The sequence below is a fragment of the Paroedura picta genome, chromosome 1, assembly GCF_049243985.1.
Source record: "Paroedura picta isolate Pp20150507F chromosome 1, Ppicta_v3.0, whole genome shotgun sequence".
In the NCBI taxonomy this organism is placed as follows: Eukaryota; Metazoa; Chordata; class Lepidosauria; order Squamata; family Gekkonidae; genus Paroedura; species Paroedura picta.
The window spans coordinates 199,361,017-199,386,851 of record NC_135369.1 but is presented as its reverse complement, the minus strand read 5'-3'; the positions used below and the strand labels follow the sequence as shown (position 1 = coordinate 199,386,851).

The window sequence follows — 25,835 nt, the reverse complement described above, 5'->3', positions numbered from 1 at the left end:
GCTGGGACAAGGAGGGGCCAGGTGGAAGGAGAAGGATAAAAGGAGAGGTGGGTCAGGCGCTGGTGGTGGGCAGGAACAGGAAGGAAGTGGAGAGTGAAGGCGTGCGTGAGGTGACTGAGGAGGAGCAGAGGCGTGGTAGCAGAGCAGGAGGAAGGAGGCGAGACAGAACTGCTGAGGCTGAACTGGCTCTGCCCAGGGACCGGAGGCAGAGGATGCTGAGCAGCTCAGGGCTGTTCTGTTAGCAGCTGTTCTGGAAGGTGGTGCACCAAACAGAGCGACCCCACCTGGACCCCTCTTCACTTGTGCCACTGTTGCTCTCCCATCTAGGAGGGCTGCAATAAAGGTCTGATGTCAGAATCCTCTGGTTTCTGCCATGAGGTTTATGTTCTAGGTCCATCAGACGGCTTTTAGCCTTTCTGTAACCCTGCTGGAATTTGTAACCATTTTCCTATTCTGTCTTCTTGTTAGATTAGGCGCCTACCTAAAGGTCCGTGCTTGCTGCCCAGTTCTCCGTGCTGGCAGGGTTCCCGGACTCTGCCCCTGGGCTTCATAGTATTATGTCTTGCTTGCTAACAGCTGCTGGAGAGTGGGAAACTGGGGGGTCTACCTGTATCTTCCTGATCAGAATTTGCCAGAACTGTCTATTGAAGTCCTAAGTGACACAGCTTGAATAGACTTCCATCTTGAAACAATGTGGAGTCTTATTTACAAGTCTGAGATCTTGGCACCTGCGACCCCCAGAGGGCGCCCCACCAAACCATCACAGCAGAGGGCCCGGCCCCCAGGGGGCGCCCCTTAAGCATCACACTGTTTCAGCTTATTCTGCAGGATAATGACTGACTCCAGTTGTCTGTCCTCCCATTGATCAAAAGAACTGCCCTAGAAGCTCAAATGATATAGAGCAGGGGTAGTCAAACTGCGGCCCTCCAGATGTCCATGGACTCCAATTCCCAGGAATTCCCAGGGCCGCAGTTTGACTACCCCTGATATAGAGGCTATCATACCTCTGGTCACATGATGAAAAGATGCAAGCCCCTGGAAAAGACAATGATGCCAAGAGAAATGGGAGGCAGAGGGAAAAGAGGAGGCCCCAACATGACACGGATGGACGCCCTCAAGGAACCCACAAAGGCCCTCCAATGGCAAGACCTGAGCATGTTTGTTCTCATTGGATCACCATAAGTGGTAAGCCGCTAGATGACACTCAACGCACACACCAAATAGCTATAGGATGAGGGTGACTTTTTAAAAACCCAACTATACAGTTCATATACTCCGTTGTTCTCCTCTATTGTTATTCTTGGTTATCAATTCCTGCTGTCTCCTCACCCCTTGTGGTGCAAAGATATGACCAACCTCTGCAGTTGAGTGAACTGCATCCGTCTCTTTTTTGCACAATGCCAACAACACTGCTAATGTTTCAGAAATACGGTACAGACGTAAAACTTGGTGATAGAGCCAGCTGGGTGTAGTGGTTAAGAGTGCAGACTTCTAATCCCCCTGCCCCACATGCAACCAGCTGTGTGACCTTGGGCTCTCCACAGCACTGATAAAGCTGTTCTGACCAAGCAGGAATATCAGGGCTCTCTCAGCCTCACCCACCTCACAGGGTGTCTGTTGTGGGCAGAGGAAAGGGAAAGCGACTGTAAGCTGCTTTAGAGACTCCTTCAGGTATAGAAAAGCAGCATATAAGAACCAACTCTTCTTCTAAAATTTGATGTAGCCAGGTCTCCAAGTTTCCCGTGCCTCCCCCTGCCACTGGCCCTGGAGCACTCTTTGCAAAGAAAAAGTGTTTTAGCATAAGATGCTGCCGTCAATTGATGTATATTTCATTTGCGGTTTTCAAGTTGTTCAGTAGGAACACGTGGCTTTGATGCAGTGCCTCATCAGAAGTCAGTTAAAAGAGCACCTTGTAATGTGGAAGCTTCTGAAATGGCATCAAAAAGGGTGGGGTTTGAATTGGAAACTTTCAAGGTACAGAAATAGGGCAATCATGAACCGGCAACATACTAAAACAAGGGGTATGTTCTAATAACATTAATACTTTAAAGGCTTATTCAAAGTAAGAAGAAGATGCCTACTTTGTTGATGCTTTGAATCTAAGGTAAAAAGCAACATACTGAATTGGTGTAATGTTACCACATAAAAAGAAAGTAAGTTATGCTGTTTGGTGGACACAGAAATTCCACATCCAATTTAAAAAGTGACATACTTATGCAGATGGCATGTTTTTTGGCATTTTGCACGGCATCGCTAACATCCAGTGTTCCAGCAGCAAACTGGCAGCTACATCCATATTAAAGTGACAGCTGGAGAATCGCATAAAGTGGAGTCCCCCAACTAAATTGCACAAACGGGAGGAGAGCAACCAGCAAGCCGCATGCCAAGGACATAGGAGTCACGAAAGTGGGCCAAGCGGCACAATCTCCGTCTCCAGTGTCCGCCCTCAAGCCGGCCACCCTCTCTGGAACGGGGCTTTCTTTTTCTTGGAGCAAACTGCCTGGAACAACGAATACGTTGCTTAACCTAGGCGGATTTAAAAAAAAAATTCCCCCCACTAGTTGACGCACAAAGCATGCCTCCCACCCCCCCACACCCCCAATAACATTATTTTTTTTCTTGAGCTTCAAGGGTGGGGGTGACATTAAAATGAGCAAGTTCCCCTCAGCCTTATGTAAAAGATCCCCGTCCCCAAGCATCCCAGGAAAGGAGGAAATGCACTCGCCAACCACAGCCTGTAAGGGATACTTTTAAACTCTCTTTAAATGTGTCCGCAACCTGTAAAACAGGGTCCCCTGGAAAAAGGCAAAATCCATTGCAATCGCAGAAGGAGTTATACCAGCGCGTACATTCTGTTCTGAAACCAATGGAAACAACTGGCGGATTAACCATATCTACTTAAAAAAAAAAAGATTTGAAATCCATTTCTTTCTGCAATCGCCTATTTAATTCTACACCTGAACAATCCTTTCTTGATCTTTTCAAAGTCATGATCTCTTCTTAATACAGAGCTTACTGGTTTGGGGGGGAAGGTGCCTTCAACACGCTTATCTGTGTTCTCCAATCTGCTTTTTTAATCAAGGAATTAATTTCTAGTGTTTCTCATTTTTTCCTTTAATTAGCAGGGCCTCTCTCAGACGCTCCTGCTAGATGGTGCTTCCTAATCCAGTTAAGGCTAAAATAGCAGCATGTTTTCCCCTTAAAATGCTTGCTTCACTGAAAGGCTGAATTTCTAAATGCTGCTCCTGTGATTTCTAATCTTCACAAAACCAAGATCTTGTTCTAAAACTGGTGAGTTCAGTGGCACTTTAAGATCAACCAAGTTTTATTCCAGGTATGAGTTCATAACTTGAATAAAACTTGGTTGGTTTTAAGGCTGCCACTGAAATCAAAATTTGTTCTGCTCTTCAGACCAATATGGAGACCCACCTAAATCTTTCATCAGGGAAGGGCCTGTTTAGCTTGTGCAGGGCGTGCGTGGAGAACTATGGCCTCTCAGGGACCCCATTTGCTCCTGTTTCTCTGCACAACACTCAGCAGGCCCAGGAGGCAATCTTCCAGTCAGCATTCCTGGGGGCAGGATGGCACTCTGCAGGATTTTTTCCCACCCGCCCTACTGCACTGGAGTTCCCAGCAGGAGGTCAAAGCCCTTTGAAGGGATGGAATCTGGGCCTGGTAGGAAGGAACAGGAACAGGAACAGGAACACACACGCAGAGCAGCCTGGATGGCTGACCAAGGGATAATGAGGTAAACAGGCAAGAACAAGAGGGTTTCCTTTGAAAAAGTGAACAAGAGCAAATTGAATTTAGAAAAACCCATAAACTGAAGTAAACTAAAAATCAGCCAGCAGCTGTGGGATGTTAGGCTTTGCACTCAAGGAAAAAGATTGTTTCAGGCAGGTCTGGAACATTTAAAAGCAACATTCTGCTGCAATGATCTTGGCACTTTCACACGCTGTTATAATGCACTTTCACTCTTGTGAAAGCACTTTTGTGATCATTCGCAACCAGATTCTGCTGTTTCAAAACAAAATCCAGTTGTAAACTGCTCTGGAAGTGGATTGGAAGTGCAGTATGTGTGACCTTATGAACCCATTTCCTCCATAAACTCATATTATTCACAGCCTAGCTAAGGTCTTGCAGGCTGAGGGTTGTGGCTTCCTCGATTAAGTCAATGCACATGATGTTGGGTCTACTTCTTTTCTGGTTGCCTTCAACTTTTCCGAGCATGATAGTCCTTTTCAGTGACTCCTCCTGTCTTCTCCCAATACAACTAAAATGCTATAGCCAATAGCCATGCAAGATCCCCAAAGGCTGCAGCCATCCTTACTAGAAATGCCTCCAGGTTACTGCTGGTTACTTTAAATAGGCATGTCAGAGAGAATAAGGCTGTCTTCCAATCCCTTTTCCAATAAACCCGAGCAAAGATTTTTTCCTTTTAATCACTGTTGCACACATAATAGATATTTTATTAAGCTATCCACTATAATCCCAAAATCATTTTTCCTTAATGGCTGCCAATTCAGACTGTAACATTATGTATTTAAAGTTAGGATTTCTGCTCCAGTGTGCATTGCCTTACATTTCTCTACACAGAAATGCAGGTGGATCGGGGCGGTTCGCCTATCCTTGTGTTCTTAGATCTATCGGCCGCATTTGATGTGGTCTGTCACAAGTTGTTAGCATACTGCCTCGCCAGGACGGGGATTACGGGGACAGCCTTGAAGTGACTGGTCTCCTTCCTCCAGAATCTGACACAGAGGGCTTTCATCAGTATGCGGATGACACCCAACTCTCTCTCTCCTAATGGATGGCCAGCCGGACCCCCCCCCCCCGGACACATTTGCCAGATGTTTGGAAGCAGTCTCTTGATGGTTCAGGCAGATTTGCCTGAAACTCAACCCCTCCAAGACGGAGGTCCTCTGGCTGGGTGGATGTGGGAAGGATAAGGAAACACGTTTACCCTTCCTGGATGGGGTGCAGCTTACCACTGTACCATCCACCAGGAATATAGGGGTGATATTTGATGCCTCCCTTTTTCCGGATGCTCAGATCATGAAGGTAGCCCAAGTGGCGTTTTATCATCTTCTCCAAGAGGCTGCTAGCTGTCGCCAGAACACCTGGCCATTGTGATCCTTACAGCAGTCTCTTCAAGACTAGATTTCTGTAACTCACTCTACACTGGCCTTCCATTATCTCTGACCTGGAAATTGTAATTGGTCCAGAATGCAGCTGCTAGGGTCCTCACACAGTCGTCTCGGAGGGCTCATAACCAACCAGTGCTGAGGCAGCTGCACTGGTTACCCATTAGCTTCCAGATCAAGGTCAAGATTTTGGTTCTTACCTTTAAAGCCATCCATGGCCTGGGCCCTGCATGTCTGATGGACCGCTTGCCTCCTTATGCCACCAGCAGAGCTCTTCACTCTGAGAAATTGAATCGGTTAGTGGTCCCTAGCCCCCAGGAGGCATGCCTGGCCTCAACCAGGACTAGAGACTTTTTGTTCCTGGCCCCAGCCTGGTGGAATGATCTCCTGGAAGAGCTAAGGGTCCTGATGGAAATATTACAGTTCTGCAGGGCCTGTAGCCAAGCATTTGCTTGAGGCCAGGCTAAGAAGATCAGGTCCCTCTCTATATAGGCCCTATTTGCCAGTCATCCGGGCAGGAGTTACCCCACGGGACGGTGGTTGGGGGCTGTGGATGGCTGCGGTGCAAAGAAGGGAGGGGATGTTTAGACTAGTTTTATCAACAGTGCATAGGATTGTATATTTTTTCTTCTGTTTTATGTGATTTTATCATTTTACTGTAAACCGCCTGGGAACGGCGATCAAGAAATATTGTTTGTTTGTTTGTTTGTTTGTTAATTTATACCGCCCTTCCCTACGGCTCTGGGCGGTTTTCATAAAACATTTTTGAACATTCACATAGAACACTATCAAAATCAATATCAAAAATCAATATAACAATAACAACAACATATCAACTGGAACAATTAGAACGGCACTTCAACAATAACTTGACAATCCCTCAGTCGGTTCGTTCCCTCAGTCTGGGGGGGCACCTGTAGGTGTTATGGCTCAGCCAGCCCCACCAAATGCCTGGTGGAAGAGCTCCTTTTTGCAGGCCCTGCGGAATTGTGGAATGAATGAATGAATGAATGAATGAATGAATGAATGAATGAATGAATGAATGAATGTTGTTGCCTATTCATTCAATTTAGAGATACCACTTTGGAGCTATTGACAAACTGCTTTGGTATTTACCACCCAGAATACTTCAGTATCATCTACAAATCTGGCCACGTCACCAATTCCAGATCATTTAACAGCAACTGAAGCAGCTGTCTCAATATTGATTCTAGTGGGACTCCTCTACTTACCTCCCCCCTTTATGACAATTATGCACTTCTATGCGCTGCTGCTAGGCTAATTGTAACCCATAAGGGGGCCTACCTTCTTATCCCATGACTCAGGATTCTTGGTGAGGGACCCTGTCAAAAGTCTTTTGAAATTCCAACTAATAAAGTTTCACATGATCACATAAAGCAGCCAAGTACTGAATCAGGCCCTTGAATCAAGGTCAGTATCATCTACTCAGCCTGGCAGTGGCTCTCCAAGCTCTCAGACAGGGGCCTTTCTTATCACCTGGGCCTTTGAACTGGAGATGCCAGGGAATGAACTTGGGATATTCTGCATGTCAAAAAGAGGCTCTTCCTCTGAGCCACAGCCCCTCCCTTAGCAAAGCATGACTTCCCTTTACAAAAACAATTCTGATTTTTCCCTCAGCAGGGCTTGTTCCTCAGTATCCATAATAATCCTGTCTTTTCTCCTGATTTAATCAGAACGGACACAAGGCTAACTTCCCTGGACCGCCTTTTAAAAATCAATGTGACATTTCCCAAAGCATTCAATAAAAGATCAACAAATTTAATGTTCAAAGGTGCAGCTGGCAATTTACCATCAAAGTCCGATTGAACATTACTAGTTAAAATTTAAATGTGCTCATGCGCTCCAGAGTTCTGGAACAGGACAGGACCCTCACTGTAATCCTTGTCATCTTAATTCTCCAAATAGTCATTTCAACTTTGATTTCAAAGAAGTTAAATATACCCTCCCAACTGCAGTTGCCAATATACTTGCTGATCCTTTCTTTCTTTCTTTCTTTCTTTCTTTCTTTCTTTCTTTCTTTCTTTCTTTCTTTCTTTCTTTCTTTCTTTCTTTCTTTCTTTCTTTCTTTCTTTCTTCCTTCCTTCCTTCCTTCCTTCCTTCCTTCCTTCCTTCCTTCCTTCCTTCCTTCCTTCCTTCCTTCCTTCCTTCATTCATTTATTTATTTTCATTTAATTTCTATGTCGCCCTCCCATGAGACACAGGGCGGTTTACATTAAACGTGAAGAATATGCATAGAATCATCAGAAGAAAACAGATCATAGAATCATCTGAAGTCATCTCTTCATAGAATCATCAGACCAACAATGAAATAACAGTCACAACAGTGGGTTCCCAGCTGAACAGGGATGATAACAACTTATAATACAATAGTAACTTTTATAAAGTCTAATATAAACCTGTGGGAGGTCGGCTTAGGTTCTGATAATGTGTGTGGGCCAGCAGATGTTATTAGGTCAGACTGCCTTTACCAAACACCTGGTGGAGGAGCTCCCTGGTCACCGTTTCCAGGCATGGCTAAGGAGGTAGCTGATTGTTTGATGATGATGTTAGCCATTTCATTGAGTCTGACTCATGACGATCCTATGGGGCAACTGTCACCACGTTTTCCGATCTTGCACCACTTCTCTTTGTTCTGTAATGTTCTGCCCAGTGTCCATTTTGATCATCTCTAACCACCAGGTTCTTTGTCGGCCTGGTTTCCTTTTCCTACTGACCAATCCTAGCATAATTGCTTTCTCCATTGAGTTGGATCGCATGATATGGCCAAAGTAAGTGAGCCGGAGTTTCGTGATTTTGCCTGTGGGTGATAGATCAGGCTTTATGTGCTGAAGCGTTTCCTTGTTTGTGACTTTTGCTATCCATGGAACCCTCAGAAGCCTTCTCCGGCACCAGAATTCAAACAAACTGATTCTTCTCTTGTCTGATGTGTTCATCGTCCAACTTTCACAACCATCTGGAGCTACATTTGAGGGAGTTTTTATTTATTGGGAGGTCCTAATTGAGAATTTAAATAATCGTCTTTCATTTTTTATAACTGCCATTTGAATGAGTGCTGCAAGGTAAGATAGGCAATGATATTCCATGTAATCTGCGCAACATTTTCTTACTACATCACATAACTATACCTTGGGTATCTCATTTTAACACATCGTGTATATCAGGGGTAGTCAAACTGCGGCCCTCCAGATGTCCATGGACTACAATTCCCAGGCTCCTGGGAATTGTAGTCCATGGACATCTGGAGGGCCGCAGTTTGACTACCTCTGGTGTATATATTTCCCCCCATGTGGCACAAAGGCGCCATGTCACCCCCATCGATATAGGGAGAGGGGCTGCTGTGCAGTGGTTAGTGCTGCTGGCTTATGACCTGGTTGACCGAAGGGTAAATCCCTGCCTGCACGACAGCCAATGACCCTCAGAGGAACCTACCTCACAGGGCTGCTCTGAGGATAAAAAAGAGAAAAGAAGCAGGGAGTAGGCTATTGGGGGTTCCCAATGGGGAGAAAGGTGGGGTCCAAATGAAGTGAAGCAAACAGACCTCCCGAGGGGTTTGAGCAACTATTATGAACTGGCACCCCTCCCCCTTCTTTATTTTTCCTTCCTTTTTTTGCGCTAAAACTACGAATCCTGAAGCTGAAATCACGTGCCTCTCATTCATTAAAGACTTGCTCCCAAGGGCAAAGGGAGCTGACATGCTTGAAGATGAAATTTGCACTGTGATTAATTGCTCATGGTATCTTACATGCTGATAGTAACTTGAACAATGATCCCAGGCTTGCAATTTTCTAATGCTAATGAATCTGACCTGTCATCAAAAAAGTTGCATCAGCAAATTTCCCCCCAAATTGTGTACAATAATGTAACCTGCAACCTATCACGAGTGGACATTGCATTGCTTTCCAAAACCACAGGGAAACATTCTGCTTGCTACCTTTTTAGCCCAGCCCCCTTCCAAGGCCCTTTGAATGGCGTACTTGGTCCTCTGTCCTATTCCCACAATAACCCTGAGAGGTAGGCTACCTACAGAAAGAGCAATTGGCCCAAGGCAGAATTGGCCTAGTAGAATTCATGTCAAGCAAGGACCTGGCCCTGAGTCTTCTGACATCCAGTCCACTGCTCCAACCACTGCCGCATGTCCACTCAATCCTATTTCATCATGGGTCATCATACAAGCACACAGTGGGGAGTCCCATCATGGAATTGTTACTGTGAAGCCTTAACTTCCTGCAGAGCGTTGACTGGCCTCCTTCTCTACAAGCGGGGGATGCCAATGTGTAGAGAAGGCTGGAGATTTCCCACCATTGCAACTAGGGTTGGGCGCTTCGGCCGCCAAAGTGACCATTCTCACCCAAAGCTGCCAGCGGTGCCGGCTACTTCGGGCTGGAACGCCTGCTTTGGCCGCCGAAGCCCCCAGCCCTAATTGCAACTTCAGCCAGTTTGGTATAGTGGTTAGGAGGGTGGACTTCTAATCTGGCAAGCCGGGGTTGATTCCCCACTCCCCCACATGCAGCCAGCTGGGGGACCTTGGGCTCATCACAGCACTGATAAAGCTGTTCTGACCGAGCAGGAATATCAGGGCTCTCTCAGCCTCACCTACCCCACAGGGTGTGGGGAGAGGAAAGGGAAAGCGACTGTAGAGAAAAGCAGCATATAAGAACCAACGACACAGATGAGTTCCCCTGGAGAAAACGGCTGCTTTGGAGGGTGGACATTGTATATGGAGCTCAGTTTTTCATAACAACAATAATAATATTAACATTAAAACTCTAACAGAGGTAACAGACTGTAATAGGGCAAACATGTCCAGAGCAGAACATATGAGTGGATTTCTGGGAAGGGGAGAGCAGGGGCCCCATGGATGTTACTGGTTTCACTCAGCCTCAACCAGATGCCTGGCGAAAAAGCTCCCTTTTGCAGGCCCAGCGTAATTGTTTTTAGCTCTATCAGGGCCCTGATCTCCTCTGGGAGCTCATTCCTCCAGGTGGGGGCCAGGACAGAGAAGGCTCTGGCCCTGGTTGAAGCTAGGCATGGTTCTTTAGGACCAGGGATCATTAGCCGGTTGGTGGTGGCGGGGCATAAAGCTCTCTGAGGGGCATAGGCAGGGAGGTAGACTCAGGTACACTGGGCCCTGACCGCATACGGCCTTAAAGGTAATTACCAGAACCTTTAGCCTGATCCGGAATTCAACTGGCAACCACTGTAGTTGATGGAGGATGGGGCGAATGTGAGCCCTCCATGGTGTTGCTGTGAGGACCCTGGCCGCTACGTTTTAGACCAGCTGTAGTTTCTGGATGAAGGCCTGCATAGAGCGAGTTACAGAAGCCCAGTCTAAAGGTGACCATCGCATGAATCACTGTGGCTAGATGTTCTGGGCCCAGGTATAGTGCTAGTAGTTTGGCTTGGCGGAGATAATAGAATGCCAGCCACACTACTTTTATGACCTGAGCTTCCATTGAGAAGGAAGCATCCAGGATCACATCCAGGTTCCTGGTGGAGTGAGTCACTAGGAGCTGCATACCATCAAGGGTAGGCAGATGCACTTTCTCACATGGACCCTTCCTACTAGAGTAGCATATTGTCAAGAACATGAACTAAACGGGAATGGTGACCTAGGATCACTGTTGGAGCAGTCCACAAACACCTAGTGGGGAATCAACCCCGGCAAGCCAGATCACTGTTGGAGCAGTCCACGAACACCTAGCTTCTTTAAATGAAACAAAGTCTTCTGAGCCAGATGAACTGCATCCAAGGGTACTAAAAGAACTTGCAGATGTCATCTCTGAACCTCTGTCCATTATTTTTGATACTTCTTGGAGAACAGGTGAGGTGCCAGATGATTGGAGGTGGGCAAATGTTGTCCCCGTCTTGAAGAAAGGGGAAAAGGAGTATCTGGCTTGACATCTGTATCTGGCAAAATTTTGGAACAAATAATTAAACACTCAGTCCTTGAGCAGCTGGAACTGAGAGCTGTGATTTCTAAGACTCAGCATGGGTTTCTCAAGAACAAGTAATGTCAGACCAATCTTACCTCTTTTTTCGAGAAAGTGACTACCTTGCTGGATCAAGGGGATGCCGTGGGCGTAGTTTATCTGGATTTCACTAAAGCTTTTGATAAGGTTCCACATGATATTCTTTTTATCAAGTTGGTAAAATGAGGTATGGATCCTAATTCTGTCAGGTGGATCAGTAACTGGTTGACAAATTGTACCCAGAGGGTGCTGTTAATGGTTCAGCATCTTCTTGGAGAAGAGTGACGTGGAGTACCCCAAGGATCTGTCCTGGGGCCTGTGTTGTTCAACATATTTAAAAACTTAATAAAACTGAATAAAATGTATGAACTGAATAAAACTGAATAAAATAAAGTTCAATAGGGACAAATGTAAAGTTCTGCATTTAAGTAGGAAAAACCCAATACACCAATATAAGATGGGGGAGACTAGTCTTGGCAGTAGCATGTGCGAAAAGGATCTAGGAGTCTTAGTAGGCCATACATTGAACAGGAGTCAGCAGTGTGACTTAGTGGCTAAAAATGCAAATGGGATTTTGGGCTGTATCAAACGGAGTATCGTGTCCAGATCACGGGAGGTGATGGTACCGCTTTACTCTGCTTAGGTTTGGCCTCGCTTGGAGTACTGTGTTCTGTTTTGGGCACTCCAGTTGAAGAGGGATGTTGACAAACTGGAAAGTGTCCAGAGGAGGGCAACAGAGATGGCGAGGGGTTTGGAGACCAAGACCGGAACGTCGAAAGTTCCTGCAGGGCCCACAGCTCCTTACATCTTACAGCATAGTTTATTGATGTTTGGCCATACATATACTAAAATTCACATGTTCAGGATTGCCATGGAAAGGGTGTTACTATGTATGTAAAAGTACTCAGCTGATACACCAACACCCAAGGATGGCAACAGAGACTTTACAGAACAGCTGCAGTGGCGATGAACCTCACTTAGTCCTCTAATACGGTGACAACAATCAGCCTTCCCATCTTTCCGGATAGACAGGGAATACTTGTTATCTTGTACAGATAGAGGCTACAGAGGTTCTCCTGACAAAGATAACCGAAGAACAGAAATATCTAAGTCAGCACAACCTGCAAAAAAAGGATTTCATCTTCCGAAAGTGCTGGGAGGGGAACCCACACGCAGGCAGCTTTCATTAGATGTGTCTATAAAATATCTGGAATTGTGTGAAGGAAAAAATGTCGCCCTTTCCCTGTGTGACGGATCAAAGCTCTGATCTTTATTGATTCCGTAGTAGCTACGAGCATGACAAGGGCCCTGTCCTTAGTAGAAAGCAAACAGCAAGACCGAAAAGAGCCTTCCTGTTCAGTGAAGAGTGCAAACCAATAACAGTTTATCATAATATGTGCCAAGCCAAACAAAACTGTAAGGGGAATAAAGGATCCGATCCAGATTACATTTGGAATTTATTTGAATGGGCAGAGTAAACATGTGCTTAAGCACTCTCTGACTAGAGAGGAGACGGGCTCTCAGCTGTGGCAAGATGGCAGGCAAAGAACATGCATGTTTTCATCAATGAACTGGTCTCACTGGGAGACATGGCTTCCAGTACAGAAGTGCTATTGGTTTGGGAAATTTACTATATGTAATTTTCTCCCCCAAAAGACAAATAAGAGGGTTCTAAATAATATCAAGCCTGAACTCTCCCTAGAAGCGAAAAAGTTATCCGAAGAAGTCAGCAGTGATTCACAAAAGCTCCTCTCCTGCCACAAATTTTCTTAGTCTTGAAGTTGCTCCTGGACTCTGGCTCTTTTCTCCAGCTACAGACAGACTAACATGGCCACCCATCTTGATCTGTCTGAAGGAATGAGCTATGACTCATGAAAGATACGCCCCGCCACAAATTTTGTGTGTCTTTAAGGTGCTTCTGGACTCTGGCTCTTTGCTATTAGAAGCTAAAAAAGCAGAGTTAAAAGGTATAAATCTAGAAGCTAACATGACTAAACTATTTGTAGTCACATTATGAGAAGACAAGAGTCACTGGAAAAGACAACAGTGCTAGGAAAAGGGGAGGGATGGATTGACTCTATCAACAGGAGATGGACTGAGTCAGTCAAGGAGGCCACCATCTTCTGTTTGGAAGACCTTAGCAAGGCTGTCAAGGACAGGATGTTTTGAAGGTCATGAATTCACAGTGCCCTGACCTGTATGTTCCAGGCTAGCCTGATCTCGCCAGATTTTGGAAGCTAAACGGGGTCAGCCTCAGTTAATACTTGGATGAGAGACCACTGTGGAAGTCCAGGGTGGCAATGCAGAGGCAGGCAATGGGAAACCCACTTCTGAAGGTCGCTTGCCTTGAAACCCACACGTGAGCTTGGAGTAAGTCAGCTGTCACTTGATGGCACTTCAGTTCAAAGGTTCACCAGGACTTAGCACACACCCAGGGTCTCAGCTGGAGTCAACTTTTCCCAGTTCCCTGCTTCTGATACATTAAACACAAGTCAGAAGGAGGAAGGGATACGTGGTGGCTATGAGAAAAGAGTGGAGCCAATTGCCCACCGGACTGTGCTTCTCCTAAGGATTCTTTAAATCTCAGCCACCCAAAATCAACTAAAATACTGTTGACACAAGCAATAATAAAAGGATTGGTAGCAGGTAAGTTGTGTGCTGCTTATAACCTCCTAGACGAAGCCTAATAAAAGTACAGACAAAGTCTAGCAGGTTTGTCAAAATAATGTAAAAAGAAATAGCCATTGCACAGATCAGAGGGTCCCAAAGTGGGCATTATTCCCCCCATGGGGGCAATGGAAAGATCCAACCGGGACATGAGGAATTTGGGGGCAATAAGGAGGTGGTGAGAAATTCTGGGTCAGTAGCGGGGTCGTGAGGAATTTGGGGGCAACAGTCTGACTCCATTTTCCTGCCAAGAGTCATAGCAAGGTGGCCTCTGGGTAGTAGTGACCCTGGACTCCCTTGGGTGTCTCCCATTCAACCATGCTTAGCTTCCTGAAGAAAATGACAGCTTCAGAAGGTGGGATCATATTCCTGCTGAGCTCCTCCTCAGAGTGTCCTTCCCAGGTGTCTGGCTGGCCCCTGGCCCCTCCCCCCCAAAATCCATGAGACCCCCAGACTCACCCGAGCCCCACCACTGGCTGCAGGGATGCACCGGCAATAGCCAAGACGCTCAGTGGCCCAGTTCATGCTGCCCAGCAGCCTCCCCTCCCAAAGGAGCTCTGCAGAAGCAAGATGCAGTGGCCCTGCAGCAGAACAGCAGCCCTAACAGGGCCAGGGCTGGGAAACTGCTCCGCTTGCCTCCCTGTGCCTCGAACCCAAGGCAGGCAGGCCACGCTCAGCAATAGCGGCATGAGCCGCAGCTGGTAGCCATAACCGAGGGTGAGACAACAGGACGAGGTGCTGAGGAGAAGGGAGGGGTTCATGTAGACTCAGGAGGCCAGGACCAGAACAGGCAGGGGATGAAGAGAGGACAAAAAGCACAGCACACAGGAACAAGAGCTCAGAAGCTGACGGGTGAGAGGAGAGGAGGCCTGCGGAGGAGAGTGAAGGAACATGAAAGAGATGAGAAGGAGGAAGAATGGGGCGGCAGGGTCTAAAGCTGGAGAGGGGGAGGCTGACCGTGCCCCCTTTCCCAGTGGTAGGGAAGAGAAACCTAACTCGGGCAATGACATCCGTCCCCCACCATCCATTTAGCACCCTCCAAAAGAGGAGACTGCAGTGTATTCCAACAGGTGATGGGGGAGCCCTATCCACAGGAGCCCTTGGGGCCCAAATCAGGCTCCACCCCATATCTCAAGAAATTTCTTAACCTGAGGTTGGCAACCCGCCCCCAAATGTCTCCATCTCTGGAAGGCTGGAAATGCCTTCTCTTGCTTGCTCCTGGCCACGGGGTTTTGCATTGCTTGCTTCTCTCTCTCTCACTCCGCTTTTGTCTTTCTCCCCAATGAGAACCCAAAGTGACTTCTACAAATGACTTTTACAAAGAATTTACATATTTTTTCCAGCCTAAAATATGGCTGCTGCACAACACCCAATAATGAATTGTAGGCAGTATAGTGTGTTTTGAATTTGCATTAGAACTAACACCAGGAAAGAGGTGCGTGTTCATGGGTGTATGGACGGGGGCACTACAGATGTGACCAAGGGGGCCACGAGGACGGCAGCCCAAAAGCCTGGCAGCCACTGTGGCATGAGAACATGGGGGGAGGGGGTGGATTATATCTGGGGTTTTGGAGCCTAAATGATGGATTAGGAGGAGGGTGTGGGTTGGTGATAGACATGGAAGTGCTAAGTGATCTTTAGTTTTAGCAAACATGAATGTGTCCTGGCCATTTCCTTCCTAAATAAAGAGATTTGCTCAACTTGAAGAGTCTGCTCATTGGGGAGCAAGGCAAGAACCTCACACAGGGGCCCAATGGGCCAAACTCCCTGATGAATTGTAGTTCAGGAGTCTGGCATTGTTAAAAACATTGTTTTTAAACTATTTTAATCATGCTTAATATGTAAACCGCCCTATTTTAATCATGCTTAATATGTACGCCCTATTTTAATCATGCTTAATATGTAAACCGAGGGGCGATATAAAAATAAAATTAGAAAGAAATAAACAAGTGGAAACTGCCCTTGACAGAATGCTGAAGCGGCAAAAGAAGTCGCCCCTGAGACTTTGCTAAAGGAGCTCAGTGTTGAGATTTAAAAATGCTGCATCCCGGCAAAAAAAAAAAAAAAACGATGTTCACGCCATAGAGCAGGGGTAGGCAAACTGCAACCCTCCAGATGTCCATGGACTACAATTCCCATGAGCCCCAGCCAGCAAATGCTGGCAGGGGCTCATGGGAATTGTAGTCCATGGACATCTGGGAGACCACAGTTTGCCTACCCCTGCCATAGAGTACCAGAAGCATATGTAGATGCTTTGCGCAGCATTGAAGTGCAATTTCAAAGGAGATGAAACTCTCTGCCTCGCCAGCATTGTGGTCGGCTTGCAAAGAAATCACGTGAGCAGAGATTGGTGCCAATTACCTGCCTTACAGACCATCAGGACTGGCTCTAAGCTCCAGGGACACAGATGTGGCTTTTCCAGATTTTTCTTAAGGAACTGTGCTCTGCTACCAGACAGTGTGAAAAAGCCTAGGGGGAATGGAGCTCCGCGAAAGCTCCTGATAAAGAACAGACGGCATTTCCACTCTGTCAGAGATGTGTTACAGGGCTTCCTGACATAAAATGCAGGCATAATTTGCCACACAGTTCGTGGGGCTGACCCTTAGGGGGAATCTTCAGCTATCTGATTTATCCTCAGGCAGGTAATAAAGCTTATCAGAGCCCCCCGCCATGCATGCAGATGTCGGACTCTTTCTGGCCCTGACTGGCAATCTTTCCCGCACACATTAGGCTACAGAGAAACACTTTCCTTGTTGGGTGCAAATCAACTGTCCTGTGTAGCCACTGCATTTATGGCTGAAAGCCCACATTAATGCAGGGAACAAAACCGTATCTACTGGGGAGGGTAGAATGGTCTTTAAATAAGAAACCCACTGAATCCTTAATTGATGTCGCTAATTAAATTAACCGAGACCTCAACAAGGAACTGCTAAGGGGTCAAAAACAGGCAACAGACAGCATCCTGCCCACAGTGCTATGTTGAATGGCTGGGATTAGGCCACATGCAGAGGGCTTTAGGAAAAACAGGAAGCCACACTACCGAAATGGGTTCAGTTCTCTGCCTGTCACCAAAGGTGAGGAGGCTGTTTCCCATCTGGGGCAAAAGATCTGGGCTGTGGCGCCATCTTCGGGGAGCCATCACTGGACGATTCCACCACTCACGGTGCCCTTTCTGACATGGACCAGAGCCGGGGCCTTTTCCATCGTGGCCCCAGCTCTGTAGAACAGGCTCCATGAAGAGGTGAGGGGGAGCCCCCGCTTAGATATCTTCAGGAGGCAGGGCAAGGGCCGCCTTTCTACCTGGGCTTTTGAGCAGGTGTCTTTCAAGGTTCATGTTTTAACTCAAAGTCCAGAATAGTGCCCGTGACAGTTAAAAGTAAGTGCAACCATTTGTTTTAAAGAACATTTTTAGAAATAACATTGCTGAAGTATGCGGTATGTTGCTTTGGTCCATTCTGGAAAAGTGATTGTCCATATGAATTGGATGGAGTATGTTCATTTTTAAAAAGGATCATGTTCCACAGAGAGCTCTCAGATCCAGCAATACCAACCAACTGAGGATCCCTGGCCCTAAAGAAATCCAACCAGCTGCAATCAGAGCCAGGACCTTCTCAACCCTGGCTCCTGCCTGGTGGAATGGGCTCCTGAAAAAGATTTAGGATGCTTAGGGCTAAGCCTGCGTTGAGCAGGGGGTTGGACTAGATGGCCTGTATGGCCCCTTCCAACTCTATGATTCTATGATCACGGCCCTGCAGGAACTTGCCGAGTTCCACACGGCCTGTAAGATGGAGCTCTTCCGCCAGGTCTATGGTTGAGGTCTGCTAGAGCCAGGCCTCACTCCCATCCCCCCTATAACAGATCCCCCTATAATAGATCGTGGACACCACTTTGCAACAGTAACATTTATTGTAGCAGCAACTCAAGCAACAGATGGAAGTGAAACTAATGAGCTGCATGGATATAGGCTCTCTTGGCACCAAAACTTCCAACGCGGGAGCCAAATTCCCTCTGCTTAAAGACACAGTATATCTTTGCTAAATACTCTACACCTCCCTTAGTTCCCCCCTCCCACTTTCCCCTCCAATTTGCTCCTGGAAGTCACTGAGTCACTTCAGCACTTTATGTTGGTGCTAACATCGTTCAGCTGTAAAATTGTATTGCACATGAATTGTTTTATGTATTTTTATGTATTTTTATCTCTTCCTGTTTATGAACAGAGACGGCAAAGTCCAAGGGCGGTCGTATAGAAATCTCTAAATAAAATAAATAAGAACAACAGACTAAGCTTACTGCTGCTTAATTTCATTGAGTTCCTAGATGTACTTTGTGGAAGGGAGAAAAGTACTTCTTTCTCTACCCCATGCACAATTCTGTAAACCTCTATCACGCCATTCTTCAATTATCATTTTCCCAAGCAAAAGAAGCTCTTTACGGAGGCCAATGGACCGGAAATGCAAGAACTCCTATTCCAATGCATTTGCTAGATTCCTAGCATTTCTCCTTCCTCCCATATTGCCAGCTTTCCGAGAGAGCCATGAAACTGGAAATGGAAATACCAAAATTGGCCTCTGACTGCTGACTCTCATACACATTCAGAGTTATAATGCTGAGACCAAAATCATGATGGGTGGGAGGAGGGGGGGAGATGGTTTTGTATCTCTGAGCAATATTAGGAGTGACATTGCTATGTGCCGAGTTATTTCGTGCCTCACTAGTTCACAGGAAGTAAAACGCTACGACAAACAAAAAGATCGGCTGACGGGTTTCTTGAAACAACGGCGGGACCAAAGTGATACAGCAGTCAACACAGACAGGCCGATTGAGAGTCTCCCGCCCTCCGTGGTGGCCATTTCTTTCCAAACCCGAATTTCAGATTAGGCGAGAGCATTTCCAAAAGATAACACAGGCTACTGGCACGGCCACATGACCAGCAGACGGACAGCAATTGTTCGGCATTGGCACATTTCCTATCATTCACTAAACTTCCTGAAAATCCTTAGGGCCATTCCGCATTCGTCCAAAATAGCACAATGGTTACTAATTGAAATCGCTACAGTTTTGCCATTATGCACAATGTCGTTGACAATCTGCAACACTCCTGAAACCGATCTGCAAAAAGCGCTTCGTTGTAGCGCTTTCAGGGAAATCCCAAAAAGTGGATTCACCTTCGGAAAGCGCTACACTCCTGCAACCAATCTGCAACACTAGTGGGAAAGTTCTGTGCGTTACCATTGTTGCGGTTTCTGCAAAGTCCCTCCCCCTGGCTCTCTCCTCTGATCTTCCGGTGAAGCGATCGCCATTTTTTTCCCTCCTGTTTGGGAGCATGATATCTTTGCTAAATACCCATTTTACCTAAATACTTTGCATGATATCTTTGCTAAATACCCATTGGCTGCTTGACGGCCAGGGGCGGGACACAGCTTAGCAATAGCGCTTCTTGGCTAGCGATTTTTGCAGAGACCGGAACCCTGTGGGAAACGATAGAAACGCAACTGGATTCCACTACAAAGGCACGTATGCGTTACGCCGAATTCCACTATTTAAAATGGCGATTTTTCGTTCAGCAAACAATTTGCTACATGGATCCCGGTGCGGAATGGCCCATAGAATTCAGCCTTGTTCAGAAAACGCACGTGTTTAAGAGAAAACGAAGTCAAACTTACCCCCGCCGCCACCAAGAAGACTTGAATTAGCTAAGGAAGAACACAACAAAGAAAAACATGTGTTATTTTTTTCAAATGTTAAAACTTGCGTCACAGTTATTTTTTAATGTGCCAGGTCAATGGTTATTGTCTTGCCTTAGGTATTCTAATTGGTTTTTAGAAAAAAAAACAATGTGTATCTTTTCTTCACTGCAAAAACGGAAGTGACGTCTGAAAAAGCAATTTTGTTTGGCAAGACCTTAAATGGCCGGTGAGTCAAGAGACACTTTCCTGACTGTTCCTTGAAGATCTTTTGAAAAGACCAAGAGCATCCTCTTAAAACCATCTATGCATAAAGTCTGGACAATGAAATGACAACAAATCACCTCTACGCTGTGACAAATGCCATGTTGCAGTCAGTGCCATTTGTATCAATTAAGGTACTTTCAGGTGAGTCACCAGGTTGCTCTGAAGCAACAAAATGGAGTCATGTAGCACTTTCAAGACCAACCAAGTTTAATTCTGAGAATCAGCTTCCATGCCCATGCACATTTCATCAGATACATAGTGTGCATGGACATGGAAGCTTATGCAAAGACAGAATCACGTGTGACACCATATTCGTCTAAACAGAACAAAGTCTGAGACCAGTGGCACCTGCTTCAGGACTGAAGAAGAGTCTCTGCACACCAAAGCTTATACCCAGAATAAAATCTTGTGGGTCTTAAGGCTGCCCCTGGACTCAAACCTTGCCCGTTTTTTTCAATGATTGTTTTCAGTGATTCAATGGCTCGTCTGCCAGTAGTAAATCTAAGGACAAAGATGTACTAATTTTACTGAATTATCTATTGTTGCCATCAAGGCAGTAAACATTCCTAAAGATTAAGGGGGAAAAGTCAGGGTGCATGAAAAATGATCATGGTAGAGAAAAAAATGGACAGCCTGTTCTCTCTCTCTCTCTCTCTCTCGCTCTCTCTGGAGGTCACCTCATGGAATTGATTGACAGAGCATTCAGGACGGACAAAAAGGAAATGCAGCTCCACACCATGCCTGATTTGTAGGAACGGCTGCCACTGGCTGGGGCTGCATTGGAAAAATATGAGACCTGTAGAGTACCTACAGGTTACTAGGCACTGTAGATCAATCATCAGAAAGGCCAAAGCTGAGAGTGAGCTAAGATTGGCCAGGGAAGCCCATTGTAACAAGAAAAGATTTTTCAGTTACATGAGGAGCAAACGTAAAGTAAAGGAGGCAATAGGCCCGCTGTTGGGTGCGGATGGACAAACTCTAACGAAAGATGCAGAGAAAGCAGAAAGGCTTAGTGCCTATTTTACATCTGTTTTTTCCCACAGGTCTAAGTGTTTAGGCACATCTAGAGATGGCTGTAGAATCATAGAATCATAGAATCATAGAATCATAGAGTTGGAAGGGGCCATACAGACCATCTAGTCCAACCCCCTGCTCAATGCAGGATTAGCCCTAAGCATCCTAAAGCATCCAAGAAAAGTGTGTATCCAACCTTTGCTTGAAGACTGCCAGTGAGGGGGAGCTCACCACCTCCTTAGGCAGCCTATTCCACTGCTGAACTACTCTGACTGTGAAAAACTTTTTCCTGATATCTAGCCTATATCGTTGTACTTGAAGTTTAAACCCATTACTGCGTGTCCTTTCCTCTGCAGCCAGCAGAAACAGCATCCTGCCCTCCTCCAACTGACAACCTTTCAAATACTTAAAGAGGGCTATCATGTCCCCTCTCAACCTCCTTTTCTCCAGGCTGAACATTCCCAAGTCCCTCAACCTATCTTCATAGGGCTTGGTCCCTTGGCCCCAGATCATCTTCGTCGCTCTCCTCTGTACCCTTTCAATTTTATCGATGTCCTTCTTGAAGTGAGGCCTCCAGAACTGCACACAGTACTCCAGGTGTGGTCTGACCAGTGCCATATACAATGGGACTATGACATCTTGTGATTTTGATGTGATGCCTCTGTTGATACAGCCCAAAATGGCATTTGCCTTTTTTACCACTGCATCACACTGCCTGCTCATGTTTAGTTTACAATCCACAAGTACCCCAAGGTCTCGTTCACACACAGTGCTACCTAGAAGCGTATCCCCCATCCAGTAGGCATGCTTTTCATTTTTCTGACCCAGATGCAGAACTTTACACTTATCTTTATTAAATTGCATCTTGTTCTCATTTGCCCATTTTTCCATTGTGTTCAGATCTCGTTGAACTCTGTATCTATCTTCCGGAGTATTTGCCAGTCCTCCCAATTTGGTGTCATCTGCAAACTTGATGAGTAGTCCCTCCACCCCCTCATCTAGATCATTAATAAATATGTTAAAAAGTACCGGGCCGAGCACCGAACCCTGAGGTACCCCGCTACTCACCTCTCTCCAGTCTGATGAAACACCATTGACAACAACTCTTTGAGTGCGGTTCTCTAACCAATTCCCTATCCACCTAACGATCTGAAAATCCAGATTGCAGTCCTTCAACTTATCCATCAGAACATCATGGGGAACCTTGTCAAAAGCTTTACTAAAATCCAAGTAAATGACATCAACCAAATTTCCCCGATCCAGCAAACCTGTTACTTGGTCAAAAAAGGAAACTAGGTTGGTCTGGCAGGACCTGTTGGAGACAAATCCATGCTGACTTCCTTGGATCACCAAATTATCCTCCAGATGTTTGCAGATCGCTCCCTTTAATATCTGCTCCATTATCTTCCCCACAACAGAGGTCAGACTCACTGGTCTGTAGTTTCCCGGGTCATCCTTCCTCCCTTTTTTGAAGATCGGAATAACGTTTGCTCTTTTCCAGTCCTCCGGGACATCTCCAGTCCTTAAAGAGGTTCCAAAGATGATGGACAAGGGCTGTGCAAGTTCTCTGGAAAGTTCTTTGAGTACTCTCGGGTGCATTTCATCTGGACCAGGGGATTTGAACTCATCCAGTGCAGCTAAATGCCTCTCGACCACCTCTCTATCCATGTTAACCTGCCACCCAGACACTATCCTTTGGCTACAGCCATCTCTAGATGTGCCTATACACTTTGACCTGTGGGAAAAAACAGATGTAAAATAGGCACTAAGCCTTTCTGCTTTCTCTGCATCTTTCGTTAGAGTTTGTCCATCCGCACCCAACAGCGGGCCTATTGCCTCCTTTACTTTACGTTTGCTCCTCACGTAACTGAAAAATCTTTTCTTGTTACAATGGGCTTCCCTGGCCAATCTTAGCTCACTCTCAGCTTTGGCCTTTCTGATGATTGATCTACAGTGCCTAGTAACCTGTAGGTACTCTTCTTTAGAGCTCTGTCCTTCCCTCCATTTCCTGAACATTTTCCTTTTCTTTCTTAGTTCCTCTTGAAGTTCTCTGTTCATCCAAATAGGCTTCTTAGAGCTCCTGCAGTGTTTTCGTATTTCTGGAATAGTCATTGATTGAGCATGCAATAGCTCTTGTTTGAGTAGCGCCCACCCTTCACATGCTCCCTTCCCTTCCAGCATTCTCGTCCATGGTATGACACTCATCATGTCTCTACGTTTATTAAAGTTTGCCCTACGAAAATCCAACATCCGCGTCTGGCTACAAGCTTCCTTGGCTCCCAATCTCAAAAGGAATTCTATGAGGACATGGTCACTTCCCCCTAGGGTCCCCACCTCCTTCACCTCATCCACCAACTCTTGCCTGTTGGTCAGTATTAAGTCCAGTATGGCTGAACCTCTTATGGGTTCATCTACCATTTGATAAATGAAATTGTCAGCCAGGCAGGTCAGAAACTTGCATGACTGAGGACGCTTCGCAGAGTTTGTTTCCCAGCACACATCTGGGAAATTGAAGTCACCCATGATGACAAGGTCCTGCCGTTTGGATATTTTCTCAAGCTGCTCACAAAGTGCAGCATCCACATCCTCTCGTTGGTCAGGCGGTCGGTAGCAGACACCAACCACCACACTGTTTGTTTTCCCCTCACTTATTTTCACCCAGATGCTTTCCACTGTAGATATGCTCTCCTTCACTAGAATTTCCTGACAGGTAAGCCCTTTCCTCACATACAGTGCCACTCCTCCACCTCTTCGATCTATTCTGTTTTTTCTGAACAGTTCATATCCATCCACCATTACATTCCAGTCATGAGAATCATTCCACCAAGTTTCTGTGATGCCTACTAGATCATACCTTTCCATCAGCATGAGAAGTTCCAGCTCTTCCTTTTTATTGCCCATGCTTCGGGCGTTAGTATAAAGACATCTGAATCCTTTTACTTTTGGTTCCCTTTGAGCTGGCCTTGCCGGTTGGGCTGCCTCCGATAGTTTTCCTTCCATACACTCCCTATGTTGATCGTCTCCTTCCCCTAGTAGCTTTAGTTTAAAGCTCTCCTGATGAATCTCCCCAGGTTCCTGCCAAACACATTCTTCCCCAGTTTCGATAAGTGCAGTCCATCAGGTGCTAGTAGGCCTTCCTCAAGAAAGCCTATCCCATGGTCCCAGAAACCAAATCTCTCCTGCCGGCACCAACTACGCAGCCAGTGATTCACCTCCATTATCTTCCTCTCCCGACGCATTCCTCTTCCCTTGACAGGCAAGATTGAAGAGAATACCACTTGTGCCCCCATTTGCTTGAGCTTCCTCCCCAGATCTTGATAGTCTTTTTTAATAGGAGCGATGGTATTCAGGGACATGTCATTCGTTCCCACATGGACCATCACAAATGGGTAGCGATCCGTAGATTTGAGGAGTTTGGGCAGCCTTTCTGAAACATCTTTAATTTTCGCCCCTGGCAAGCAACACACCTCTCGGGTTAGGGGGTCGGGCCCAGCCACATGGCGATCCATTCCTCTTAGCAGGGAGTCTCCAATTACCAGTACTCTCCTTTTTTTTTTCTTCTCAACTCCATTTCCTTCTGTCCCCGTGGCCTCTCCCCTTTGTCTTAGAGTTTGTTTTGGGACCTCTTCCCTTGTTGACCCTTGCACCTCCTCTGCAAGGGCCTGAAATCTGTTCTGGAGCTCCAAAGGCCCCGAGAACTGTCTCGCCCTTCGCCGTTCAGTCTTTTTCCGAACTGCCTGCAGAGGCTCCCTATTGTGGTCAATCTCCTTGTCCTCTTCAGGACTGGTTGTATTCTCTTTATTATCTTTATTCCATGTTGCAGAGCTCTGGACTACGAACTCCTCCCCTTTCTTACTTTGGGTCAGAGTAATAATTTTGTTTTCTAATCCCCTAATCTTTTCCTCCAAAAGTCTTACCAGCTTACACTTGGGGCAGCTGTAGTCCATCTTGTCTTCTGGGAGGAAGGCAATCATGTCACACTCACTGCAGATGATGGGATGAGTGTCCTGGAGGTCCATTGTAATGTCTAGGCAGTGCAAGTACTAGGGAAATATAATCTACTGATATAATCTACTGATTCTAATTGCTCGGCCAAGAACCCCAGGCTAAGAGCCACAGGCCAAGAGCCCTTTGTCTCTCTCGCTCTTCGGCTTGCGCCAAAGGCTCGCGCCTCTGGTGAGGAGCGGCCCTTTTTAAGCCTCCCAACAATTACCCAGCAATCACCTCACCCAGGCAGAATAATAGCCTCACCTGGTCAGCAGCAACTCTCCCCAGTAGCTCTCTCCACGTGCTCTCAGTTGTCTGAGCTCTGCCTCTGGTGAGGAGTAGCCCTTTTTAAGCCTCCCAACAATTACCCAGCAATCACCTCACCCAGGCAGAACAATAGCCTCACCTGGTCAGCAGCAACTCTCCCCAGTAGCTCTCTCCACGTGCTCTCAGTTGTCTGAGCTCAAAGGATAGTGTCTATCCAAAGGATAGTGTCTGGGTGGCAGGTTAACATGGATAGAGAGGTGGTCGAGAGGCATTTAGCTGCACTGGATGAGTTCAAATCCCCTTGTCCAGATGAAATGCACCCGAGAGTACTCAAAGAACTTTCCAGAGAACTTGCACAGCCCTTGTCCATCATCTTCGGAACCTCTTTAAGGACTGGAGATGTCCCGGAGGACTGGAAAAGAGCAAACGTTATTCCGATCTTCAAAAAAGGGAGGAAGGATGACCCGGGAAACTACAGACCAGTGAGTCTGACCTCTGTTGTGGGGAAGATAATGGAGCAGATATTAAAGGGAGCGATCTGCAAACATCTGGAGGACAATTTGGTGATCCAAGGAAGTCAGCATGGATTTGTCTCCAACAGGTCCTGCCAGACCAACCTAGTTTCCTTTTTTGACCAAGTAACAGGTTTGCTGGATCGGGGAAATTCGGTTGATGTCATTTACTTGGATTTTAGTAAAGCTTTTGACAAGGTTCCCCATGATGTTCTGATGGATAAGTTGAAGGACTGCAGTCTGGATTTTCAGATCGTTAGGTGGATAGGGAATTGGTTAGAGAACCGCACTCAAAGAGTTGTT

The 25,835-nt window shown here is 46.3% G+C and overlaps 1 protein-coding gene across 5 annotated transcripts in view; it reads right to left on the bottom strand.

The window, feature by feature from the left end:
• The window catches only part of MACROD2 (mono-ADP ribosylhydrolase 2), a 1,296,381-nt gene that overhangs the window by 1,052,464 nt on the left and 218,082 nt on the right, over window positions 1-25,835 (bottom strand). For all 5 annotated transcript variants that reach the window (XM_077316459.1, XM_077316450.1, XM_077316428.1 and 2 more), the window contains one exon: window positions 19,465-19,494. In XM_077316459.1, the coding sequence (XP_077172574.1) occupies window positions 19,465-19,494 (30 nt within the window). The remainder of the gene's footprint in view (window positions 1-19,464; window positions 19,495-25,835) is intronic.